General features: G+C 41.3%; 1 protein-coding gene across 3 annotated transcripts in view; it reads right to left on the bottom strand.

Moving 5' to 3' along the window:
* LOC115793688 (inositol polyphosphate-4-phosphatase type I A-like) overlaps positions 1-19544 on the bottom strand; it is a 68571-nt gene that overhangs the window by 18560 nt on the left and 30467 nt on the right. For 2 of the 3 annotated variants that reach the window (XM_030748798.1, XM_030748789.1), the window contains exons 7-23: positions 18090-18201; positions 17485-17575; positions 15836-15983; positions 14261-14391; positions 14078-14182; positions 13876-13984; positions 11790-11976; positions 11498-11713; positions 9700-9841; positions 8059-8244; positions 7124-7156; positions 5425-5597; positions 1091-1214; positions 942-1009; positions 432-631; positions 252-349; positions 1-15 (exon numbers count right to left, since the gene is read on the bottom strand). The exon at positions 1-15 is cut by the window's left edge and continues 98 nt beyond it. In XM_030748798.1, coding sequence (XP_030604658.1) covers positions 1-15; positions 252-349; positions 432-631; positions 942-1009; positions 1091-1214; positions 5425-5597; positions 7124-7156; positions 8059-8244; positions 9700-9841; positions 11498-11713; positions 11790-11976; positions 13876-13984; positions 14078-14182; positions 14261-14391; positions 15836-15983; positions 17485-17575; positions 18090-18201 — 2138 coding nt within the window. The remainder of the gene's footprint in view (positions 16-251; positions 350-431; positions 632-941; positions 1010-1090; positions 1215-5424; positions 5598-7123; positions 7157-8058; positions 8245-9699; positions 9842-11497; positions 11714-11789; positions 11977-13875; positions 13985-14077; positions 14183-14260; positions 14392-15835; positions 15984-17484; positions 17576-18089; positions 18202-19544) is intronic. The other variant, XM_030748807.1, reaches the window with a different exon arrangement.

The following is a 19544-nucleotide window of genomic DNA, read 5'->3' as shown; positions in this document are numbered from 1 at the left end:
GAGATCTCGGGAGGCCTGAATGCAGGTAAAACCAAAAAAAAGGAACCTTTGCTATCAAAAGAGCCATTTTTTAGCTTTCTTTGTGCTGCTTCGTAATTGTGAAGTGAAGGAACACATGCAGCATGTATATGGCTTTTCCTGCATACACCAGTAAATATATTTGGCAACCACTAAAGAAAAAGCAACAGGTTTGTGGTACAAGTTAGAAGTTAGAAAGAAAACGTGAATGCTAAAGTCTGCTCTGTACTCACAGTCCTCGGGTAGGACTTCTTTGAACTGCTCGTAGTACGAGTTCAGTCTGGAGAGACTCTCAGAGTTTATGATCTCCTGCAGGGACGTGTCTCCAAACCTGAAAAAACACACACACACACACCATTTGTTTTCCCCCCTCCAAATACCTGCACCGCCAAATCCCGAACATGTCCACTCACTTCTCAGCGAGCGTCTGCTGCTCGTTGATGCCAACGTTGAAGTGCACCGGCTGCACCCGCAGCAGCATGCCGCTCTGGATCTCACGGGGCAGAGCTTCAAACATGGGCCCCGGCAGCGGGATGCGGACGTTGAAGCCATCCCGGTTCCCCGTGATGATTGGCAGCATCTCGGGGGTGGAGGTGCCGGTTGCCTGGGTGACCTTAAAAATGAAGTGTATGAATATGCAGATATAAGCTTGATTAATGACAAAGAAGATGAGAAATATGAAAGAGCTATAAATCTAAGAGGGGGTTCACCAAAAAACTACACGAGTGCAGTAAACCTCCAAAGCCAAAATCAAAAGCAGTTTTTAATGAAAAAACTACTGTATATTTTCTCCTGGTCCTGTCCATGTCAAAGAACCACAGGTTTGGCACAAACCTCAGGCCTGTTTAATAGCACCCTTGTACAGTGGATCTAAAGCCTGGAAACACAGTTAACACTCTGCTTTTCCTTTCTACCTTTCTTACCTTAAATGTGACGTTGCGCAGATCCATGATGCCGACGCTCATGTCCTCCAACATGGCGAGCTCCTCTCCTGCAGACGCACACAGTGGAAATTAGAGGCCCAGCGGGCTTTGTGTGATTACAAGAAGCTGTGCTCCGAATGCGTTCGTACCGTAGGTGCTGAGCAGGGACTCAAACTGAGCGAGCAGGCCGATGGTGTAGAGCTGTCTCAGGAATCCGTTGTCACGGAGACAGTTCCTCAGTTTGATAATGAAGCCGCAGATGAGAGCGGTGAGCTGTAACACAAACACACATACTGAAACACACACATCAGCACGAACAGCAGGTCAGACAAGGAGGAGGCAGTTTGTTGTTTCTCTGTTCCCAAACTTCAGTTCAGAATTTTATAAACTGAAAGAATTAAATGTAACACCCGTCTGACAGCAACATCAGCCACAGCAAGAAGGAACATTTAAGCCGCTTTAGTTGCTACATCTGCAGGCCGCTTTGCAGCCCACCTCCGCTCCAGCTCCTCCTTTTCATGCTGCATCTGAGTAACTGAGGATATCAGATCAATTATGGCCAGACCAGGATGCCGTTTTGGGTCAGGAACAAAACACGGGCATCATTAATGACGGTTCTTTTTTCGGCTGCTCCCTTTAGGGGTCACCACAGCGGACGATCTGTCTCCATCTCCATCCTCCTCTGTCACACCAACCCTCTGCATGTCCTCCTTCAATACATCCATGAATCTTCTCTGTGGTTTCCTCTTTTCCTCCTGCCTGGCAGCTCCATATTCATATTCATATTTCCTATCCCTCCTCCACATATCCAAACCATCTCAGCCTCGCCTCTCACGACAGTCGATCATTTTTATTTGCATAAAACAATCAACTTGCTCCTACCTATACAGAAGACTCTGAGAGCTTATTCTAGCAGTCAGTCTCTCCATTCATTGGATCAGGGTCTTTTAACTGCTCCACTCTCTTATTTTAAATCCAGATATGACCATGCTCTTGTGGTTGTAGGAGGGCAGGAAGGGACATACTTGCATGGCCAGAAAAAGGTGTAAAAGGTGTGGTACGGCTCCTGAATGTCATGCTAATTATCTCCAGTTTGTGAGACATTATGACACCAGCATCACTAGCCAGGGCTGCAACCCTAACATGCTCTCACTGTGATGGGAGGCTGTAACCGAGCAAGGTGGAAAGTAAAGAGATGACAGGAACCAGGGCAGCTCAGCAGCATTTTGAAGCATGTTTTATTTCAGCGTGTAAACATTAATCTGCAAGAAAGGCTGCTGCTGCTGCTAACACTGCTGTCAGCCACACTCTGCACTGTAGACGACATTTCAGCAACATTTATAACTGGAAAATGTTCATCTTAAATATACAAGCAATATTTGTAAGACCAATGTTTCACTAGGTCCATTAGACTGTGCTCAGTTTTGACTGTTTTCGTAACGCTTACACTAACCAATTAGTCAGATTGCTTCTCTCTTTTAACAGACTAGTAAATTTGATGCCAGGAACATCCTTTATGCTACCGTCACACTGGGGAAAACAGTGGTTGGAGAGCAGATGAGGACCACGTCTGCGACCACTCACAGTCAAGCTGCCGTCTTCAAAACGTCAAGATGGTGATACCACAGCAATAAGATGGCATCACTCTGCTATCAGTTTGGGACTGAATGGGATCAAATTGACAATTAGGTGCAATCTGTGCTTGATAAATCCGCAAAATGTTTAATCTGCATTAAACAGAAATTTGCATTAACTGCTTACATTCAAAGTCCAGCCAGAAACTCAGATTTAAAACAGAAACTCCTTCACAAATTGTAATGTAGTTCATGCAGGACGCAACTTAACTGCAACATGATGGAGGTGCTCTGCAACCTTGCTTTCATACAGGAATATAACCAGAATAACCAGAATGAGTTACTACTGCCAAGAGACGAGACATGGACGAGTTCTGCTTATCAGTGCAGACTGACTCAGATCGACTGGAACACGTTGGCGCAACATGCGTTTATAAATTAGATGGCAGTTATTTGCAAACCTTCACCAATCTGTCTGAGAGTGATTGCAGTCAGAGTTGGACTGTGATTGTTTGGAGACAGGTTGCCTGATGGGAGGCAACCTGTCTCCAAACAATCACAGTCTCTTTGCACAGGTCTTTAAAAAATGGTTACCTAGAGGTTGACTGTGTTGCAGTCTGTCACTGAACATGAAAAAACTTAACGCATTCACCAGGCAACCGCCAATTTTTCCCAGTTGCAAAGAGGTTGCTGTCCTATTTTTACTCTTGTGTAAGTAAGTTTTTAGTAGAGTGTGATCTGAACAAAATAATATGTTTAATGTAATCTAATATGGAAAAAAACTGAGCTGCATCTGGGATACCTGCTGATGTCCCAACTGAAATCTGACTTCTGTCAGGTTGACCAATATAGGCACACTGTTTTTCTAGCACTCAGCTGTGTGCAACCATAAACATGACCAATTAATTTACAATTTAGATCACAGTAGATGTTACACTTTTAATCTTAATACAGTTCCTGCACTGTACGACACACTGAATGTATGACCTTAGTGTCAGTTTCTAAATCTGCATCATAACCAGTAGCGCAAATCAACACGTGGTTTCACATCCAGCCACCACAGCTTGCCTGCTTATCACATTATGTAAGTAGACGCATGCAGTTGGTTTCTGTGCATCCTTGTGCAGCTCAGCGTGTGTGGACACCGGAGGGTTGTAACTCCACACTGACAAGTTTTATGTAACTGATTTTCACTTCTCATAAAGGCTTCTTCCTGCAGAAAGCTAATTTCAACCTGATCTGAGAGAACACATGATAATCAGAACTGTTACACACCCGTCAAAGGCAAAAAGACTGAGGATGCCAAAACTATTCAGCTGATGAAAACTGCAGCGTGAGGAGTACATAAAGGGCTTGCATGACCAAAAAATTGTCTCTTAAATATTTTTTTTTCAGTAGCAGTTATGTTTAGCAATTTCACTTGTGCCCTCTTAAATATTTTTTTAATGCGTGTTGTATATTTTACATTGAAAAATGCACCATTGAAGCATCTATGGCAGGGTTTCAAATTTCACCTGCAGAGCTCCAATTACAGATAGATTTTTATCTTATTTGGAAGGCTAAATATGGGCCCCAATCCTAAACCACAGTCCAAAGACATGCATGCTAGGCTGACTGGTGATTCCAAATTGGCTGTAGGTGTGAACATGAGTGTGAATGATATGCCAGCTGCTCCAGCCCCTCTAAGACCCTGAACTGGACAAGGCATTAATGGCTCAGGCACACTGTAGTCAAACAAACAAAAAGAGGGCAGCAACCTCCTTGCAACAAGGAGAGGAAAGAAGCAAATAAACAATCAACCCCCGAAAAAAATCATCGGTTGCCTGGTAATTGCATTGAATTCTACTCTGACAGATTGATGAAGGGTTGCAAATAACTACTGTCTAATTTATAAATGCAGATAGATTGCCAACATGTTGCAATCAATCTGAGTGAGTCTGCACCAATGAGTGCAAGTTGTCCGCGATATGTAATTTTGCAGTTAAATCACCATCCTGCGGCAACTACGTGACTATTTGTGGAGGAATATCTGTTTCAGACTATGAGGTTCTGGCTGGACTCTGAACGTATGTAATTAATGTGAATTTCTGTGGATGTAGATGGCAACAGATTTGCAATTTTCCCCAAGTTATAACAATTAATCGCTGTATTATCAGAGACTGACTCTGTATTACTGTATTTTCTCACTATCGTGATGCATCAAAGTTAATTTAAAGACAACTGACAGCGAAGATTAAACTTAAGCTGAAACTGGAATATTTGACTTCATGCTTTGAAAATGAATGTGATTGCTTAACTATTCAAGCTTTAATTATGGCTGATTCGGGAATACAGTCTTCTCCATTTGCTGTACTTAATATGCATGAAATACCCCCTTTTCTGAAATATTTAGCTAAATGCTAAATTTACTGCTTCTTTACTTCCAACTTAGAGTTTAGCTTGACGTGCCTGACACCTCTGCTGTGGCTGCCGTTTTAAGAAGCAGCCTGCAGGGATCCACTCTGAGTAAATATAACAGTTGTGTGTCCAACAGCAGTGCCTGCCAAAAAACTACAATCGTAACGAGGCCCTAAAAATAAAAGAAGAGAGGATCCACTGTGTGGACTACATCTGGCGCCACATCCTCCCTATAGCTGTGGTGTCAGGTGAGTGGGAGTGTGGAATCCTTACTTGTTGTCCTCCCTTTGCCTTTATTCTTTACTCAGAGATTTAATAGTCACATGCATACTGCAAAACCACCAAGTCATGTACCTCTGGACTCCTTCTGTTTGCAATGTTTACACTTTTCTTGACTTCTTTCCCCTCACTGTGAGTCACTCAAGGATAAATGCATGAGCTCAGATATAAGTTAATGGAAATATGTGTGGGTGAGCACATCTGAGTCACTTGAATAATGTTTGCATGCTGACCGTTTGGCAGAAGACAACATCGCGGCGGTACTGCAGCGACACGTCCATGGCTATGGTCGGGGCGGTGTCCTGCATCAGCAGGAAGACCATGGACTTCTTGGCTTTGTCGCTCATCATGGCGACGCAGTCTGTGAGCGTGGTGAGGAGAGGGTACAGAGCCTCGCTCCACTCGCCTGCAACAAGTGCAAATGAACCGTCAGAGATGAAACACAGAGGTCCATCCAAAATCCAAATCCACCTTCAGAACACTAGTTTACACACTACTCAGCAAAGATAATTTCAAAGCGCATTTGTTTTTAAATTGGACACAAACAGAAAAAACGATGGAACAGAGGAACAACAGGGAAAGCAGAAGCACTGACAGAGACTGAAAGCTTGTAGCTCCAGGACTAGCCACAAATTCTTCTGGAAAGAAACCAATACCAAAACCACTTAAAAAGGAACTAACTCTACTTTTTCATTTTTCTACAACACACTAAAATTTTATCTTATGTGCCACAAAAGTAAGCACATCAGCTTCATTTCAGAAGTGGACAAAAAAAAAAAAAAGCAACAAATCCAGTCTGGTTTTGTAGAGATCCCAAGACAATCAGGCTGCTTTGTTAAGGGCAAAAATCATAATTACAATTATTCACCATGAGTACTCAAAGACTTGTGAAAAATCATGGATTGATTTGTCTTTCTAATTAAGTGGATCATCTTGAACTCTAATTATAGTTCAGCTGCATAAATCTGCGACAGTCTGATGTACTTCATGCCCAATCACCTCTTTATGTTGTCCATCTTGCTTTATTAATTGGTCCAAGCTAAAAGTGTTAAAATTAAACTAGCTGCACAGCCCTACTAGATGGGAAGTTAAACTACTAATCTATGAAACTGAAAGACCCGTGATCTACTCTTTAAGCCACATCCATCTGTCAGTGTTGGTAATTTATGGTTATTTCAACAGTGGGAAGGAAAAACTTCCTGTTAAAAAGGGAGTTTTTCCTTCCCACTGTCACCAAGTGCTTGTTCATAGTGTCGTCTGTCAGGGTTTCCTCTGTATTATTGTGGGGTCTTGAGGCGACTATTGTTCTGATTTGGTGCTATAAAAACAAAATAAAGTTGAACTGAATTTCTTCACAGAGTTTACAAAATTAAAGGTTTTATTGAATAAATGGATAATAAAAATAATTTTTTAATGCACCGCCCACTGCTACTCAACAGGTGCGAAGGACGGTGCCATTTTATTAGTGCTTTTATTAGGAAAATCAGAACAGGTATTAGAATATCAATGCAACACTTTGTGAAGGCTGTTCAGGTCTCAGTCATGCAGACATCCTAAGTTTCAATAACATATACTAGAACTATTCTAATAAAATATCAAGTGAAAATAATAATGTTGATGCCAATCAAAATCTGCGTTTTCTTGGTTGTCGTGGCGCAGACACAAAATAGACTTCATACTCAAACTTTACATTTGTTATGTTAGTTCACAAAAGTAAGAATGGCCATTCATGTCTGTGAACATGAATAAATTACATTGCTTTTCTTTTTTTTCCAGATGACTTTTTCACAACTATTTGACATTTCATTGGATGTTGCTTAGTGCAAACATCGAACTATCTCTGCCTGGACCCTTTATCATCATGAAATCATTATAGGTCCTGGAGAAGCGGATAAGGAGTGACAGGAGCACAGGTGGGGAGGCAGCTCTTACCTGGGTACGCCTCCTCAGCACTGGGGCTTCCATCTGGAAGAGGGGTTGGAGGTGCAACATGCATGATTAGCGGGCACCTTGTGCCACAGAGGGTAGCAGAGACAACACAGAAGAAACACTGCAGACCAGGGTCAAAACACCCACGATATCCCTGTGTTGGTGTTACTGCATCATCATCATAATGGCTCAGGATCAACACCGCAGCTGGCCAATCATGTTGTTGTGATTGCAGCGTAACAATGTTGTTTATATAAATCAAATGGTAAGCATTTCAAGTGTTTTCTTTATTAATTTATACAATATAATAAATATATCATCAAGTTAGGTTTGCTGTTAGCCAAATTTAGGTTACTTATGTTGGTTTGGTAGTTGGCTAATGCTAACTGAATGCACAGACAGCATCACCGGTCACTTGCAACGTTGATCCTGAACCAACACTGATATGTAGGAACAACACAAGCATGAGGATATCAGACGGTGCCATGTTACAGAGCTTATTATTCTCTGATGGCTAAAATGAAAGGCATCCTTTTAGATTTCTTCTGCACTTTTTTCTGCCTTCTTTGATGAAATAAAAACATGAGTTCGGGCAGACATTTGACCCTGGTCTGGTACAACATGTAGAAACTCTCAGATACAGCAGCTGGCTGGAGGGCTGGCTACAGTAATGCTGCAACATTGTGGACAGAAAGACGACATATATCGCACAAAGCAAAACACTGAACATCTGAGACTTTTAAAAAGACGAGTCATTTAGTAATATTTTGGATTAAGAATGAAGTCTGCAGATGAGGTGAAGAAAAAAATCTGCTTATGAATCCTTCAACTTATTAAAAGTAAGCAGTGAACTGAGCTGAAAATAGACATGAGAGAGATGACTCAAGAAGAAGAAGAAGCAACAGGAAAAGAAAGCGGGGGGAAAAAAAGAAACCTACAGTCTTCCTGTTCAGGGCTGGGAGGTCGTGCTGAGAGGGCGAGCTGAGAAGAAGAGGATGGTGGTTGAGATGATGATGATGATGATGATGATGACGGTGGAGGTGGTTTTAATGACGATGATGATGGAGATTCCTCTGATGTACTTTCTGGGTTGATCCAGAAAGCTAAACACTTCCCAGCATCACCTTTTCACAGCCACAAAAAAAAAAAAAAAGCTGTCAGCAAACAAGCCCAGAACTGAAACCTAAAACCACGGGAATATTTTCATCTCTTTATTTTAAATAAATAAAGAGAAAGGGTGGGTGGCAGGGTGAATTTTTATCCCAAATGGTGAAAACTTCACACCACATTTTCCTTTGTGTGAAAAAAAACTCCAGCACCAAAGAAAAAAAAAGGAAGACAAAAACTCGGTTTCTCAGTATATACCAGGGGCGTGGTGGCCATCGGGAGGTTCAGGAGGTTTCCCAAACGGCCGGTCGTTTCCAGGCCGGACCGGCCGGTGATCCGAATTTTTTTTGTCTGTTGTACGATCGGATAAAAGGCCTCTCCAAACCAAGCTCCTGGGTTGAATTTCAACCCCAGCCCACCCCTGGAATATACTGTTGCTTCATTTTATGTGTGGTACTTTTCATCATACTCACTGAAATCTGAAAAGCTACTGATTTCTTATTGGTCACTTGCAACTTTAACTGCTGTGCAGCCAAAAACAGGTTAAGTATCATGTAGTTCCACATAAAGAGGGACGCCTGGTCACCCTAACAGCAGAAGTGCCTTAAACTTAAATCTGCATTTATTCTCCTGGACCTCTCTTGTTGCAAAAAAGACTGCATAGTTGTATAGAAGTCTATGAAAAAATGTCCCCTCAGCTGCCTGATCTGTGAACTCAGTGAACACTGGCCTGACCTTCTTCAGTCTTTTTTTTTATTTTTATATATATATATACACATATATATATACATATATATAAAAATAATTCTGGTCCTGTGTAGTGTCCCTCAGTTTCTCAGTCAGATCCTCCCCTCACCCGTGTCTCTTGGTTTCACAGCATGAAGATGGCAGTGGCGCGAAATTGTTCAACCAGCGGTTTATGTTTGGGTTGTTTATAGTCTGTGGTCTACGTAATATTGAGTGAGGACATTGTAACCAGGTGATGAAAACTGACTGCAAAATAATCCCACATTAATCTAGACTTTTTCTACTCCAACACCAACGTCACTGCACTTTTTTCTCTTATTGCTGCCTGACTTACATAAATGCAGGCCAGTAAACCAGGACAGATTCCTACTGATGATGCCTAAGCCATGAGAATAAAACAACTCACCATTCCCGAGCCAGAGTTACATGATAGCAACACATACATCACAGTGTTTGTCAGCTAAATTTCTGAGCCTTGCAGGGAGGAAAACAAGCATTTTTACTTTGGCACAGATTATCTTCCTTATGGGATTTCACTGTAGCCATTTCTATCCTGACTAATATTTACCCAAAAGACAAGAATAAACTGTAAACTGTGTAGAGAGAGTTATTTTCCTTTATGGAGTCAAAACAACTTTATTAATACTAGAAAAGAGCTGAGCAAATTCATCTCTGTAAAACTCTACAACCATAAATTAAACAGAGAGCTAAAATGTGTTTGTTACCTTTCTTACTGCTGCCGCCCTGCTGGTCACTCTGGGCACTGTCCTGACTGCTAATGCTGGGTCTCCTCTCTTTCTGAAGCAGCTTGTCGACACGCTGGATGATGCACTCCAGAGACTTATCCACATTTGACCACACCTTCTCCTGAGAGGACAGAGAAGCATTTACAGTGTTCAACTGTCTGGTTTTACTTTAAATTCAGAGAAACGCAAAGAATGTTTTTAAGTAAAACAAACACTGGTAAGATTTTAGTAACTGTTCACTGAAAATCAAGCTGATCATGCTCATCAAGTTTGACAAGCTCTCCAGCACCTCTGGCTGAAATGCAGCCCCAAACCATGACAGAGCCTCCACCATGTTTTACAGATGGCTGTAGACACTCACTGTTGTACTTCTCTTGACCGCCTCTTTACATATTTACAATGATTTGAACCAAAAATGTCAAATGTAGATCCATCCCTCCATCAGACCCGTTGCCACTGCTGTTCAGTCCAGTTCTCGTGTAATGTGACATACCTCATCCATTTCTCCCCATTTCCCTTCATTAAGAATGGCTTTTTGACAGCCATCCTTCCACTGAGACCATTTCTGATGAGGCTTCAGTGAACAGTAGATGGATCAGCTGAAGGTCCAGATGTATCTCTCAGGTCCCGCGTCAGGTCTTTGCTGGATGTCTTTGCTATTAGGATGTGACTTTCAGATACTGTCCCATCTGCTGTAGACAGTTTTTAGGTCTGACACTTCTTCTATTGTCCTCCACTTGTCGAACTGCCTCATTTTTTTTTTTTTTTAAGTACACACTGCACACCATGTTGAGAAAAGCCAAGTTTTTAGTAACAGCTCTTTGGGAATCACCTTGTTGGTGCAAAAATATTATTTGATGTCTGTCAAACTGTGTTATCTTTGACATTTTTCATAGATGTGTTTTTGTGACAGGCTGCTTTATATCATTTAATATTGGTTCTTTGCTAAGTTGTCTGTTATATGTAGACACAACACTGGCTCATGATTCATAGGTCAGAGATAAGTGGCTTAATAAACAAAAACACATTCCCCTGAAAATGATCGCGTACAAAGGCTGAACTGAAAATGAGTGATAAAAGCAGCCAATGTCCAAAGACTAACTTTGAAAGACCTGCAGAAAGCTGGAGAACTATTGCTCAAGAGCACTTTAAAACATAAAGAAATGTGAGGTGGCTCAAGTCTATTGCACAGTACTTTATATATTAAAGAAATAAATTAAAGGAGCGGAAAAGACTTGAGCCAGAGGTAAGAGAGGGTGAATCAAATCATCATAACAAAGATTTATGCATTTCATTACATGCCTGCTGCCTCAGGATAAAGAGGCAAAATGCACTAATGACAGTAATGACACTTTAAAGCTCAAAATCCCCTCAAGTTTTATTAAATCTAAACATTTATATATTTATATAAACATCTTTTGCACCTTATTTTACAGCCGATTAATGTCAGAGGATCCAACATTTTGATTAAGACTGTGATGATTGTATATTTTCTTATTTTTAAGTCAGCTTCAGCTACTATTTTTTTTTACTAATGAGATAACAGATGGCTACATACAAAAAAATATGAACCTTCCCATTTTTGAGGTTCATCTGTTTTTACTTTCAATAGGAAATTTGGAAAATTACAAACTGTATGTCCTCTTCTCTTACAAAGTTTGGTTGTCATCCAACTTGGTACAGAGTGCAGTTGAGATCTTAAGCTGTATACACAATGCACGCCAAGAAAGTAAGCTTATCTGTTCTCATAAAGCAGCCCAAGTACTGATTAACTCACCCACTCCTCTTCATGCCAGTCCACGTGCAGTGAAGATCGGCTGTTCCGACCGCTGTACTTGGCCGTCAGCGTGTCCTGGTCGTTTCGGAGGACTACTTGTTCAGACTCAGCGGAAGGCGACGCTTTGGAGGCGATGTACTCAGGACGCGCTGCGTTCAGGGCCTGAATGGCCGAAGCTAGCAGTTTGCAGTCGCACACCGTCACCAGCTGACGGGTCTGAAATGGAGAACGTATAAATGAAATAAGAAGAGTCTCCACATAACATTGCATCACTTCCAAAGACTTGCAGTACCTTATCAGCCAGACTAGCAAGCGTCCATTCCAGTCCGCTGGCCGATCGGTCTTTGGCGGCTCGAGAAAGCCTCTCGGCGTAGTAGCTGACCTGAGTCTTCAGCGTGTTGATGTGGGCGATGATCTCTTTGGCTCGGATGATGTCCTGGGGTATGTAGATGATGGACTGCGAGCTGGAGAGAGCGCTACTGCAAGGAACAAAAACACGCAGGCACGTTTGTGTCCAAGGTTATGCTGAGGATACTCTCTTACACTCACTGCCACTTTATTAGGTACACCTGTTCAACTGCTGCTTATCAGCCAGTTCTGTGGCAGTAACTCAGTGTAGACATGTAGGCATGGTCAAGGTGGCCTACATGTCTACACTGAAGTTCAAACTAAGCATCAAAATGGGGAAGAAAGGTGATTTAAGTGACTCCAAACGTGTCGTTGATACCAGACAGGCTGGTTTGAGTGTTTCAGAAGCTGCTGATCTACTGGGATTTTCCCACATAACCATCTGTAGGGTTTACAGAGAACGTACTGAAAAAGAGAAACTATCCAGTGAGCGGAGTTCTCTGGGAGAAAATGCCTTGTTGATGTCAGAGGTCAGAGGAGAACGGCCAGAGAGCTTTGAGTTAATAGGAAGGCAACAATAACGCAAATAACCACTCATTACAACCAAGGTATGCAGAAGAGCATCTCAACAGCAGCAGAAGAGAACACTGCGTGCCACTCCTGCAATTCACACAGGCTCACCAAAATTAGGCAAGATTGAAAATACGTTGCCTGGTCTGTTGAGTCTGTTCTGCTGCCACAGTCGGATGGTAGTCAGACTCTGGTGTAAACAACATGAAAGCATGGATCAATCCTGACTTGTAGCAGCCTTTCAGGTTGGTGGTGGCAGAGTAATGGCTCAGATCATCTGAAACTGGTTTCCCAATTGGCCTCCACAGTCACTAGATCTCAATCCAGTAGAGCATCTCTGGGATGTGGTGGGATGGGAGACTCCCGTCATGGATGTGCAGCCAACGAATCTGCAGCAACCGTGTGATGCTGTCATGTCAATCTGAGCCAAAACCTCTGAGGAAAGCTTCCAGGACTTTGCTGAATCTGTGGCTCAGAGAATTAAGACAGATCTGAGAGCAAAAGGGGTCCACCCCATTAATAGTACCTAATAAAGTGGCCAGTGAGTATATATGTTTTTGTAATGTCAAAAGTTAACAGCTCTGTCTTAGAGGAGCCGTTTCAAAAACAAAGGGAGGAATGTTACCCACCATATTTTAACTAACATTTCACAGATGTACAAACATACAGTGTTTACATGCACATGCCTGCTCTTAATGATCCTAACTGTGGCTCGGAGAGACAACATGGAACTGACTTCACTAAACAGCAGGGATGGGAAGCGATACCACTCACTTTACAAATTCAGACCCATTTTAAAGAGAATTATAAAAATATACTGTCATGTATTGGTTTGACTTTTTAATGTTCAAAAATGTGTTTTTAATAGACTTTAAAGCAACAACTGAATTTACTAAATGAGCGGTATTTCAACAACTTTGTGACAAACCTTGTGCCTGTTTTAAGACAACATACATTTTAGTTTCATTTTAGTTAGTTTTTAACAGAACACTGTTAATACTGATGCGTCATGTGCCATTAATTCTTTTCATTATCATAATAAGCTACGCAAATCCCATTCATCCAGCTCAAAACTTCCTACCAGCTGGAAATAATGTGTGTGTGTGTTTTTTTAAGTGGTATTAAGAGGCTAATGATGCACAGTCAAATGAAAACAAGCAAAGCAGTGCAACAACTCACCATTCCTCCTCATATACGCTGATCGGAAAAGTAACAAAAACAAAATTAAGAGGAAGCCGTAAAAGGGAACTGCAGAATTAATGCAGAAATTGAAGAAACCATGACGGGAAAAAAAAAATTAAAAAAAATCACTGTTTAAACCATCTGAAACAGTACAAGTCACAAGATGAATAAAGCAAAATATAAAAACCCAAAACGGGAGCAGAGGTCATTGTGACACACATGCTTTTTTCCCCCCCTTTTATTTTCCTATTTGTTGGCTCGCTTTGTGTTGAACTTACTGTTTTTTTGCCTCCTCAAACTTCTGGATGAGCTTCCTCAGACCGCTGTTTTTAAAACCCTGGCAGTGAGCAGCCGGAGCGCCGACTGTTACCACATCATATGTCTGTTCTGGAGATACACATGGGGATCTTTTAAATGTGGGAAGGAAAAAAAAAGCATGGGTGCTCAAAGAAAGATTTTTTATTTGTGTATGTGTCTAACCAAAACCCAGCTCATCCTGCACCCTCATCCTCTGAACGTGGAGGTTAGTGGGCATGAACTCCAGCTTCTTCTCTGCTTTCAGATTACTGGCTTTAAATGATGGACCTATCAAAGAGAGAGGAAGAAGCTTAGTCATAATCTCTTTAAAGACTTAAAAAAAGAAAAATTGGTGCAGACACTAACCTCTGTATTCACTGAGGTCAGACAGTGTCTCTTGGTATGCGAGTATTATGTTCTGGTACTGAGAGACAATCTGCCGCCGCAGGTTCTCCCAGCAAGGGGACAGCTCTCCCAACTCCTCCAGCTCACAAACCCTGCAGATGGAAAAGTTACAGAAAGAGAATAAAAAGAAAATGGGGGAGACTTTAATTATAGCAGAAGTGCTGCGCTCGCCTGGAGATGCATTTCAAATGACTTGCAATAAGAGCTGTGACAATTATCCACAATCAGAAATAATGTCCACAATTTAATGACTTTCTGTGATTTCAGCTTCTCAGACAGGATAATTTGCTTCTTCTGTTCTGGTTTAATGCAACATCCATCTATCTATCAATCCACCCACCATTTATCAGGCTTTGGGCCGTGGGAGTAGCAGTCTAAGGAGCAAAGTCCAGACCTCCCTCTTCCCGGCCACCTCTTCCAGTTCATCTGGGGTAACACCAAGGTCTTTCCAGCATGTCCTGGGGCCTATTCCCTGTAAGACATGCCTGGAAAACCTCACCTAGGAGGCACCCTGGAGGCATCCTAATCAAATGCCCGAACCAGAGGAGCTTCAGAGGAAGCTCAGTTCTGCTCGGCGATCTTGTTCTTTTGGTTAGTACCCAAAGCTCGTGACCATAGGTGAGGGTAGCGACACAGATTGGCCGGTAAATCAACACCTTTGCCTTCACGCTCAGCTCTCTCTTTGCCATGACAGACCGATGCAACATCAGCATCACTGCAGCCACAGCCCCAATCCGTCCGTCAAACTCTCGCTCCCATCACTCAAGCCTAGATACCAGTCGGTGACCCGCTATGGAAAACGTGCATTCCCCAACCAGTTGGTGAGTAGTTGCTGGAGGTTGATGTGGCCACAACAGAGGTGCTGCACCAAAAATCTCCTAAATTGCTTTGGTTGCTCACAGATTGCTGTGTTCTGCCGTTGTTTCCATGCAAGACGCCAACTTGCCTGCAAACAGTCACCAACTTCTGGCTGAGGGATAGTGAAGTGTGAAAAAGTGCAATGCAAAGTGGAAACAGGGACTACCTACCACTTGGCAAATGTTTGCAGACAAGTCTGCATTTACCATGCAAACTACGGGCGACTATGCCAACAGTTTAGCAACCACTGGAGGTTACCAGGGGGTTGCTGACTGGTCTCTAAGCCTGTGTGACTGAGGCCTTTGGCAGTGCCACCAAAATCATTTATTATAGGAACCCAGTTTTGAGGAAAAAAAAAAAAGCTTTTGCCTTTTTTAACTCTACAGGGAAAAATGAAACATCTGCTGCTATATTTTAAACTGCATTGACCTGCTTTGAATACACTTTGAGAAGCTATACATCTTTTGAAAGCACACCAACACCACACAAGAGACAGATCCTTCTTCAAATACCTTCAGGAAAAATAGATACCACAATCTTGACTAGTAATATCCTTTCCTTCACTGATTTAACTATGCCAGCCTGAGCCAAGTGCTGGTTTACTTCTGTTTATTCGACATTAGAAATTCAAATTATTTTAAAGTTCCCTTATGGTGAAAGCTGGAAATGCATGTGTACCTGGCCGCGTCCTCCTCCAGCAACAGTTTGACAAACTGTCTGGGAATGTTCAGAGACAGGACGCTCTCGGCCATCTGCTCCAGCACTCGTAGGTGGTTCCCATCAGTGGTGGGGAAGCGGTACATCCTCGACATCGTGCCTCCAAACACTGAAGCAACATAAAATTCAATTAGTTCAGATTACATGAAGATGGATTTGCCTGAAGTTTTTCTCTGTAAACATCATTATTGCTTTCTGCTATTTCTGGACTGCCACTCTATCCCCGAGGTAAACAGATACCTCCCACACACCGGGGACAATCAATATAATTCTACTGCATGTTGATGGAAAATGTAAGCGAGAGAAATGAAGGATGAGGAGAGAAAAACAGGTGCAGGGGTGAAGTGCAGAAGGTCTCAGATGCATCTTTAAATTACAGGCAAACACAAAGCAGAGAAACCTTTCTGATATTTACAACACAGTCACACTCATCTTTTTTTAGGGGACTTTTTTCATTTACGTGCTTCCTTTTTTGAATATTTGACTATTTTATCAAAAATATTTGACTATTTTTAGTAGAATACTGAATTTTCCAAGTTACAGGCTCTCAAACAACATAGGGACCATACATGTAGCACTTCCTTACACAGAAGGAATCAGTGCTAAAAGATGAGCCTGGTATAAAAGGTAGGTAACAGTTGTATATATATATATATATGCCATATGGTGATACAGATTGTCACACTTGGGATATCACAACCTTAGTGTAAAGTTCTGTTATAGTAAAGTCAGTGAACAAGTGTGTGAAGTTTGATGGGTCTAGCTTGAACAGTATGCATCTGTACTTTTCTGTACTTTTCGCCTGTCCTTGATGTTTCACCAGGCCATCCTCCAAAAGTCTTCGCCTCACTGCACATGCAGTTGCATTCACACCTGCCTGCTGCCATTCCTGAGCAAGCTCTGCACTGGTGGTTCCCCACTCCTGAGGCTGAATGACTTTTAGACGGTCTTGGCTCTTGCTGGATGTTCTTGGGCAGCCTGAAGTCTCCTTCACAACAACTGAACCTCTCTCCTTGAAGTTCTTGATGATCCAATATATAGTTGATTTATGTGCAGTCTTACTAGCAGCAATATTCTTGCCTGTGAAGGCCTTTTTATGGAAAGCAATGATGACTGCACGCGTTTCCTTGCATGCAACCATGGTGAAAAGAGGAAGAACAATGATTTCAAGAACCACCCTCCTCTTAAAGCATCCAACCTGCTATTCAAACCCAATCAGCCTGACAGAGTCAGAGTCAGGCAGATGTTAACTTAATTATTTGCAATTCATCTGATGATCCTTCATAAAATTCTGGTGTTTATGCAAATTGCCATATTAGAAACTGAAGCAGCAAACTTTGTGAAAACCAAGATTTGATGTGATTCTTAAAACTTTTGGCCATGACTGTGTGCTTTTAAATATTCAGTGACCAGATTAAAGCAAACACTGCCTTAAAATGATAAATATATTAGCAATATACAAAACAATATAGCCAAGTTTTTGATTTAGAAAAAAAAAGTCTAAAAAAAAAAAAAAAAATCATGATATAAATCTTCACCAAAATCTTGATAACACCACTCTACTTTGCACCCACTGACTCACAAAGCAAAGAAATAACCAGCTGTCCCACCTGAGCGCAGCAGGGTATCTTTGCACAGTGAGGCGTACTTGATTCGAACTCCCATGGACTCTGTCAGGCTCTCGTCAACGGGCAGCACCGTCTGCAAGAGACACACAAGCATCAACATTACAGAAAGTCAGCCCAGGCAGGTAACATCAACCTTCCACTATCACCTACACCACACTCCCAGAGCTACCACGCAAACTCAATCTGCTGAGATAAATTACTTTACTGCCATGTGAGGATGTCTTTATCATGGCATGATGGTGAAATATAATGCACTATACACAGACACTGACAAACAACAAGGCTCAGGAGCAAATAAGTAACACTTTACCAACATTATTTGAGAAAAAGTGAACCATTAACACTAAAAAAATCTGAGAATAAGATACTAAGAAACCTTTTGGTATTAAAGGTCTGGTCAAATACTTTCAAAAAAACATCAGAACTGTTGATACAAATGTAGGATTACATTCATTGATGTAACATTACAAGATCTGCTGTACTTGCAAATATAATAACTGACCCTGGTGTTGGCCAATCATGGAAAATCTGCACTCTCATCATAAGGAAGCTAAATCTTAACGTGCCTGTGGCTGCCAGCCTCTTACCCGGCCGTTGATGCTTTCTGGCAGATGTCCCATCAGCATCCTCTGGTCTGTTCTCTCCTCCATCTGCCACGCCGCTACAGTGATGGTCCCCACCCGCTGGTTCTCTGCTGATCTGTCGTTTGAACATAAAACAGCATTAAAGCTGCAGCTGATCATTCTTTTAATTACCACTTAATTCCTAAATACCTTTTTTTTTGTGCCAAAATAAAAAAAAAAAAAAAAGAGAGAGAGAAAACTATCTTAGCCTGAAGGTACACCTTCAAAATACTACTTCTGATGCAGATGCCCACTCCATTCTCCTGCACTTTCTACAAATTGGGTTAAGATGAAGGGATCTGCTTTACATCTTCTATGTTCTTCCCAATCACTGTATAAAAGCTTTCTACAGTCAATAGTCCTTTCTTCTCTAAAAGAACCTCTGCAGTAGCCTGATATAATACTTGCTTTGTGTTGTCCATTTATTTTAATCTTGGCGTTCCTCAAGGCTCATTTCCCTGCCCACTTCTTTTTTTAAAAATTTTATTATACATGCTTCCTCTCAGCCAGATGATTCACATCCACTGCTATTCAGATGAAACCCGGTTACGTGTCCTTCTGCCATCCAACAAGCTCAGCAGTCTTGATCTATCTATTTACCTTCTTTAGTGACACACTGAAAACTAGAACCACAAATCTTTCACTACATCCTTTTTCCATTGCAAGTTTTGTATTGCAAATTTAGCAGGAAACACGTTTAAAGGAAAGGAAGTACAGCCCACACCATTTCATTTCACAAACCACATTAAGTTTTCTGTCAAGATGGGAAAAAATAACCACACTTCTTATTTTTCAAAAGTACACTATGTAAAATAGAAATTTAACTATGGTCCAGTTGAACTTCAAACATATTTACCTTAAATTTCTGACAATTTGTTGCTTAGAGTTGTGGTCAGAAGTTTACATGCACCCATCATGGGGAATGATGTCATGGTAATTTTGGGCTTTAAATTATTTCTTCGAACTGTTTTGTTCCAGGGTGCAATGATCGGACAGCATACATCTTTAATGACTAAAAAACAAGAACTAGGTGCACAAGTTTGACTTAATTTTGGATTTTCTCAAACCCTACATACAAGCTCAAATATATACATTCATGTAAATACAATGTCAATTATTCTATTACTCTATGTGCAGTGTGAATTACTTATTTTTATTCTTCTTATTTATATATTTTTTTAACTACTTATTATCAGCTGCAGGTACAAAATACATTTCACTGTGCATTGTACTGTGTATAACTGTGCATGTAACAAATAAACATTAACTTATCATTAAAAGCCCAAAATTACCATGACCGTTTTTTGTTTGTTTACTTTGTTTTCCAATGTTCAATCCAATGATTTTAGCACTGTATTTTTGTAGTGGAAATTTAAAAAAAAAAAATCAAGTCGTTAAGTATTTGGTGCTTCTTCTCAT

This window comes from Archocentrus centrarchus, chromosome 2, assembly GCF_007364275.1.
Source record: "Archocentrus centrarchus isolate MPI-CPG fArcCen1 chromosome 2, fArcCen1, whole genome shotgun sequence".
Taxonomy (NCBI): domain Eukaryota; kingdom Metazoa; phylum Chordata; class Actinopteri; order Cichliformes; family Cichlidae; genus Archocentrus; species Archocentrus centrarchus.
The sequence above is the reverse complement of the archived record's forward strand: the minus strand, read 5'-3'. Positions and strand labels throughout refer to the sequence as shown.